This window comes from Limulus polyphemus, unplaced genomic scaffold (assembly GCF_000517525.1).
Source record: "Limulus polyphemus unplaced genomic scaffold, Limulus_polyphemus-2.1.2 Scaffold1311, whole genome shotgun sequence".
NCBI lineage: Eukaryota > Metazoa > Arthropoda > Merostomata > Xiphosura > Limulidae > Limulus > Limulus polyphemus.
The window spans coordinates 130,512-138,510 of NW_013666921.1; the positions used below are offsets into that span (position 1 = coordinate 130,512).

The following is a 7,999-nucleotide window of genomic DNA, read 5'->3' on the forward strand; positions in this document are numbered from 1 at the left end:
ACAAGTAACTACATCAACACGTGTGTCAGGAATAAATGGATAACTACAAGTAACTACACCAACACGTGTGTCAGGAATATGTGGATAACTACAAGTAACTACACCAACACGTGTGTCAGGAATATATGGATAACTACAAGTAACTACACCAACACGTGTGTCAGGAATATATGGATAACTACAAGTAACTACACCAACACGTGTGTTAGGAATATGTGAATAACTACAAGTAACTACGCCAACACGTATTTCAGGAACATATGGATAACTACAAGTAATTACACCAACATATTACTGCAGTTACTCGGTGCAAAGAGCTCAGGAAAAACGTTTGTTTTTATAAAATGTAAAAATTGGTCACAAATATAATCAGAGAGTCTGCATTGAACCATCTAGACAGACATCAAGTCCATTAAAGCATACATTAAACCCGCTGTAATATGTTATTCATTATATTCTAATTCAGTAAGTGAACATATTTCAAGTACACATCTCACAAACATTATGGATTGAGCAGAAAGAATAGTCAGCTATTTTTGACATAGAAATAATCTGTTGTGCTAGAAAGGATAATTTGTTATTGTTGATAGAGAGTACCTTTTTATTTACAGGGAGATACTAAGGGTAGTTCATTGTTGACAGAGAGTACGTTATTGTTGACAGATAAAATAATCTGTTGAGCTAGAAAGGGTAGTTCATTGTTGACAGAGAGTACGTTATTGTTGATAGAGAAATACCCTTTCTAGCTCAACAGATTGATTCACTGTTGACAGAGAGTACGTTATTGTTGACAGAGAAATAATATGTGGAATTGGAAAGGGAAGGTCATTGTTGACAGAGGGAAATCTGTTGAGCTAGAAATAGTAGTTCGTTATTGTTGACAGACAGATAATGTGTTGAACCATAAAGGGTAGTTCGTTATTGCCAACAAAGAAATTTCGTTATTACTGAACGAGAGGTAATCTCATTTGATGATGAGGAATCAACTTTGAAACTACTAAAGTTTGGAGACGGCTTGTATGGATAACGAAGAAAACTTTATTACAAAAATAAAATGGTAACAAATGTGCAACGTTTCGACAAGATGTTTTCAATCAAGTACCATTCAAGTCGTTTCAAAATTTTAAGAAAAGGTAATCTGTTGAGTTAGAAGGGTAATTCGTTATTGTTGACAGACATGGTGAAGAACAGTCACGAATAACGTTTTATCTGCTAAAAACACATTTGTAATGACTTTTACGATTTTATCTCTAGAAGGGAATTCAGACAGTTTAACTTATTTTACATTCATCCTTCTTAAATATCCTGTTTATTTCAAACATGAAATGTTACATTATTCACAGCTATTGTAACATAATATTTAACTGAGTAGAAGAGCGAAAAAACCACGAAGGTTTCCTTCGCACTTTGAGTATTTGCTAAGTAAAGCTGGAACTTTTTGAAAGATACCTGAGAGGGAAGGGTGGACATTGTTGAAACATACGAGGAATCCGCCATGTGATTGGTGTAACTCAAGTTCATACGGTTGTCATTCATAGGCACGCCTTGATGGTGGAGTGGCACTGAGGACGCGGGTTGAACGGGGTGATGCAACGTTGACGGATCTGAAAAACACAGTTCTGCATTCATTTATTTACTAACGTGGCATTTTTCTCGCGTATGACGTAATTGCCAGACATATAACATCTATGTAATATACGTATTGAAGTAAAACAACTCTATGTTATGTACTACATCACAAAAATACTGCATCAGTATAAATACAGCTATTAAAAACTGTAGTATAAGTAATGATAGAGTATGGTTTATTAATTAAAGCAAAATCTAAATTTCAAGTATTACATTAACATTCCACGTAGATCCAACAGATGCCGCCACAAACTCATTAAAGTTTCTTTACTGGTCTAGAGACAAGGTAATGAGTGACTCCAGCCAAGTTAGAACCTGTATGCACAGAACCGAACTTTTGGCCGAATCTGGGTATCGAACAACTGCTCAAGTTGCTGTAATGCCACTATTCTGATGTTTTTAAATAAATCTAAACATTCTTATATCACACTGAAAACAACAGATTAAAATCTGTTTTAGACTAAGAGAAAGAAATAGGTAGTGGTAAAATTCTTCGTCTCCTAGTTGAAGGAGCAAAACATATAGTAGTAAAGGAATGCCGGCAGGAAACAAATTCCAACTGGAAGATAATGTGACATTCATGTTTTAGTTTCCATATATTGTATATTTAGTAAAACTATTTTCTAAAGTAAATTAGCTTTATTTTGATTTGGCTTAAAACCTGAATCTCTTTCGTCCACTCAAGCATATTGAGTTCGAGAATGGATAAAACCACGAAGACAAACAATAAAAACAGATGCATTTTCAACACTCTTTGAATGCTTTTTTAAAAATCTATAACACATATAATACTCTTTAATATCACATATTATTTTAAAATTATCTAGATGAGCTTAGGTAAGTTTAGCGAGCATGATGGGCGAAGGAAAAAGGGTTGTTGTCGAATTTCGCGCTAGCCCTTCCTAATTTTGAAGTGATAAGACTACAGGGAAGACAGCTAATCAACAATACCCACCGCTGATTCTTAGGCTACTTTTTATAAGCCAGTAGTGGGACTGACTGTCATATCATAACGTCTCCACAGTCCCACTGCTGAAAAGACGAGCATGTTAGGCGACGGGTTTCGATCCTGCGACACGGAGATTGCGATTCGAGTACCCTAATCATTAGACACTAGGACATAACAAATGACGGAAAAGGAAAAACATTTTGATCATTCACAACCCCATATTTATTGATGATTATTATCGTATTAAAATAAACTACAAATATAAAACTTATTCTTTGGTGAAAATAAACTATATTTATTAGATATATATTGATCTCGATAATAAATATCGTTAGCAGCAATCACGACACCTAGCTCCACAAAGCTAACGGTGACACAATATTGAAAAGTGAAGTCTTAACTAAGTGATAAATCCATGTCAGCTTTTATCGTATTTTGTGTGATGTATAGCCAGAAGTTGTGACTACTCCTGTCAGCAAAACAAAGGATCAAATAAAACATGTTAATAAATATCGGTCAAATTGAAACTCGATAACAATACAAAAAATTGAATTTCTAACACAAGGTGATGAAATTTATTTATTTATTTTTTTCAAAACAGTATCTCGTAAAAGAATTTGGGAAAAATCAATGATCTCCAACATGATAAGAAAAGTAAACCAAACTATATAAACTTTGATTAAGCAGAAACTATAACTGTTTGGTAAGTTTTAAGTTTCATGCAAGTTAATTAAGTATTTACAATATAAGAAGGGAAAATACAGGGATATCAGGAACACCACTTAGGTTTGGAAAGGTCTGGATTACTCATGAATTTGTAAACACGATATAATACGCTCTAATATCATAAACACAGTATATTATACTGCCAAGGTAGTATAAACACAGTATATTACACTGCCAAGGTAGTATAAACACATTATATTACACTGCCAAGGTAGTATAAACACATTATATTACACTGCCAAGGTAGTATAAACACAGTATATTACACTGCCAAGGTAGTATAAACACAGTATATTACACTGCCAAGGTAGTATAAACACAGTATATTACACTGCCAAGGTAGTACATAAAATATACTTCTCTGACAATGTAGTACACCAACACACACAATATATTATATCATAATGTAGCACACAAAATGTACTACTCTGATGATATAGTACACAAACACACAATAAATTATATCTTAATGTAGCGCACAAAATGTACTACTCTGATGATATAGTACACAAACACACAATAAGTTATATCCTAATGTAGCACACAAAATGTACTACTCTGATGATATAGTACACAAACACACAATATACTTTATCATAATGTAGCACACAAAATATAACATATAAACGGCATACGTACATGTACAGTACAGACATATACACAGCATGGATGTAATAAAACATATAATCAGCATATGTACGTGTACAATACGAAATATAACATATGATCGGCATATATATATATATATAGGACAAAAGCAAAATTACGGCATTACATAACGTAAAATATCGCAATGTATGTTGTATCGTACACGAAAACACAACATACAGTGGATTTATGTTTGGATTTTGTTTTATATATATATATATAGGACAAAAGCCAAATTACGGCATTACATAATATAAAACAAAATCCAAACATAAATCCACTGTATGTTGTGTTTTCGTGTACGATACAACATACATTGCGATATTTTATGTTATATATTTTTGTATAACGAAATTTATTTGGAACTTATAAAATTTCACACGAAAATTAAAACTTGAATTTTAAGTAGTTTTTCATACACTGCAATTTTCAGTATGATTTGTACTCCACAATCATTTTAATAACAAGTTCAGGTTACATTTGCACTTCTCACTACATTCCGTAATGTATTCTTTTTTTTTATCATAGAACAACCACAGAATGTTTTGTTTAGAAAATTTCAAGTTTTCACTCGAGTGTAGTCTATATAGACTGGAGACTATTTGCGACCGACTCAACCCCTGCTGGGACAATGATATTTTCTCAATTACAAAATAAAAACGAACACGATAATCAAGTTCAAAATACAAAAATGTATGACAACACTTTACCTTGTGTAGGACTGGAGCCTGCTAGAATATAGGGTCCATTTGTTGGGTAGGCCATGGGTAGTCCAAGGGTGCTGAAATTGGTCAGTTGTTGACTTCCTATTTGTTTCCTCCATCTAGCACGCCGGTTGCTGAACCACACCTACAGAAGAACACATTATTAACAAGTTCTATACAAGCTACACGTGCATTTCAGGATCCGAGATTTAATGTGACAACGCTTGCTAGTTATCACTTGAACAAGTTTTTCTCTGGTTCGTAATTTGGTGTATTTATTCTACTTCATATGTTTGTGTGAAAGTTATTATTATCATTTATATGAACATTTAACACTGTGGAATACGCTGTTTGTCATCTCAGTGGCATGATCCTATATGTACAAATATCCTTAAAAAGTTTGATTTTATGAGTCTAGATCTCCTTTGTTTCATCAACTTCGGATGTATCAACTTGTTACACATGACTATATTTACGGAAGAACTTTACAGAAAGGACGTCAACAGGCGAAGAGTATAAAAATGATTGCATCTCAGTGTACGAAGTGTTATAGAAAAACAGCTTGATTCTTGTCAATCAGTTACAGTTTTCTTAAGACTTGCTAATTGAACACATGAGCTAACGAGTGAGGAAACCTGCGAGAAAACGCTGAAGCTGTCAACCTGTTATTAACCTGAACAGCAGGATGCGATGTTAGTCCTTGTTCTCAACTTCACTCTTCGTTCTGGTTCTGATTGTAGTTTTGCACCTTGAAAACATGGAATCTAGCTGTCAACCAATCAACATGGTTGATTTTTCATCAGCGAACAGCTCGATGTGCACCTGCTGAGGATGTGAACGTTCTTGGTGGGTGACCCCTCCCTAGGCCTAGGCATTCAGAGCAACAGCAGATTCGTATCGCTCGTTACGTGCACACCTGGCCCAACTCTAGTCAGACAGCTCTGCATAAGCTTAGTGGTGTCACTGTCCGGCTCGACTAATTCTCCCTGTAATTCTAAGGCCGCATAGTTCCACCTACCGCAGTGAATAGACGCCTTTAGTTGATGATAAGGGGCCTACCGACAGAGGGCGTGACGAACCATTACTTATTTTCGCACCTTCAGGTGACAGCCGACGACGCTTACGCGCCCTTTCTGAACTGCGCTGAGAAACCCCGTGAGCTTGACTGGTAGGTAAGAGGCGGGTATAAGGTTGCAATATATATATATATATATATATATAAAGATATTTTAATTGATTAATTTCTCATTTTAATCAACAAATAACAATAAGCAACATGTAACTAGTGTCGGGATATTTATCAAAACGAATCAAAAGCAAGTCTGTTTATTTCCGTGTTCAGATTTATATTTATAAAGTTGGCTCCCTCCAACTCACAAAATTCAGTACGTTTTTCTGTATGTGATTTTGCATAGTATTTATTTAAACCAATACAGCGTTTAAGTTTGGTTGTTACAATTCAATGATACATTAAAGTTTAATTTCAATAACTGGACTTTACATTCAAGAAGTTCTAGAATATTTTAAATTAAAAGTAACATCAGAATTCAGATATTTAGTGTTTTATGTTATAGGGGCTCACACAAACCGTAACTACAAAGATTTCAGGGTGAGAGTTGTTTCTAATCATGGATGATTGGAAAGCCAGAAAGGAACAAACGTGATAGCCACACTTAAGTTTGGAAAGTTTTGTTACACTTTTCCTAGCGTAAAATCACACAAAACGAAACGCGGTATTAGTTTTCAAATAAAAAGCGATATTCCAAGAAAGAACTGGAACTGAATTCAGGTGAAAACAGGCCGAATATCAATTTCAATCACTGCCAAATGCAAAAACATGAAATTGTTTCAAATTCGTCAAATGATCTCAAAATGTTCAGCATGCCAAATATCATCATAGCTCTTAGGTGAGCCAAAAGATATTTATCGCAATAAAACTAAAACAACAACAACTTTTTCAAATCAATATTAAATCTAGTCACATTAGTTAAAGAAGTTAATTCATTAATACAATAACAGCAACTTTTACATTAGAGAAGTTTTGTTTTTAATAATTAGAAAGCGTTTCGACTCGTAGTATCGAGTCATGTCAGGTAAGTTAAATCTCATGGAAATAACCTGTGTATGCACGTGCCGCATTTTCAAGTGGATCATTCTTGATTACGTTACGTAATGCTTCTTAGGGTATGTTTGTTTGTTTTTTTTTAATTTCGCGCAAAGGGCTATCTGCGCTAGCCGTACCTAGTTTAGCAGTGTAAGACTAGAGGGAAGGCAGCCAGTCATCACCACCCACCGCCAACTCTTGGGCTACTCTTTTACCAACGAATAGTGGGATTGACCGTCACTATATAACGCCCCCATGGTTGAAAGGGCGAACATGTTTGGTGGGGCTGGGATTCGAACCCGCGACCTACAGATTTCGAGTTGAGCGCCCCCTAACCATGCGGGCCCTTAGGGTACGTAGACGGCTTTTGCCTCTGATCTTTGGGTTTGTGGATTTTCACCTGTTACAAAATGCCGCACACGTTTCTTACTATGCATGGATCATTTTGTAACAGATGAGAATCCATAAACCAAAAGCACAGTGGTAAAAGTGGTCTGCGTGTCCCAAGAAACATTACGCAACATAACTGGGAACGATATCCACTTGGATTGTTGAAATGTGCGCTGGGAAATCGTCATCCCCGTGAACTTCATTTTTGAAGTAAATTAATACTTAGATTCTTTTCAACTCATTCAATGTTACATTCAGTTATATAATGTCTAGGGTTATATGTAATATCTTGCTACATAAACAGAAAACGTTGTTTGTTCAAATTATGCTTGAACTGGGTCAAAATGTAAATTTTACAAATATTTCGTTTTCAATTCAGTTATCCGTTATCTTGTTCATTAAACATTGTCTAACCTGCACCCGAGCCTCTGTCAGTTTTGTTCTCTGGGCTAGTTCTTCCCTCGTGTAAATATCTGGGTACTGAGTCCTCTCAAAAGCCTTTTCAAGTTCATCTAGTTGAGCTGCTGTAAAAGTTGTCCGCGAGCGGCGCTGTTTTCGCTTCAACGTCAGGGCCGGTTCAGAATCACTGCCATCGTCTGAGTGTGAGGTTTCGTCATTTCCACCTATGTGGATAAAAATAACACTGGTTCCAGAATATGCAATATAGCGAATTAGGAACCAATAATAGAACTGCTACAGAAATGATGTAGCCTTTGTCCCATATATATATTCAAACAACGAAATTTAACATTGTTTTATATCTAACATAAACTGACAGTCGTCCATAGCTTTACTGATAAAAGTGTTTCAAGAACAATTGCTAATATATCGAACTGGTATATTTAAGTG

The 7,999-nt window shown here is 35.2% G+C and overlaps 1 protein-coding gene across 1 annotated transcript in view; it reads right to left on the minus strand.

Moving 5' to 3' along the window:
* Positions 1 to 7,999, minus strand: part of LOC106463045 (protein gooseberry-like) — a 73,928-nt gene that overhangs the window by 5,978 nt on the left and 59,951 nt on the right. The window contains exons 5-7 of the mRNA XM_013923016.1: positions 7,565 to 7,773; positions 4,663 to 4,801; positions 1,450 to 1,604 (exon numbers count right to left, since the gene is read on the minus strand). Of these exons, the coding sequence (XP_013778470.1) occupies positions 1,450 to 1,604; positions 4,663 to 4,801; positions 7,565 to 7,773 (503 nt within the window). The remainder of the gene's footprint in view (positions 1 to 1,449; positions 1,605 to 4,662; positions 4,802 to 7,564; positions 7,774 to 7,999) is intronic.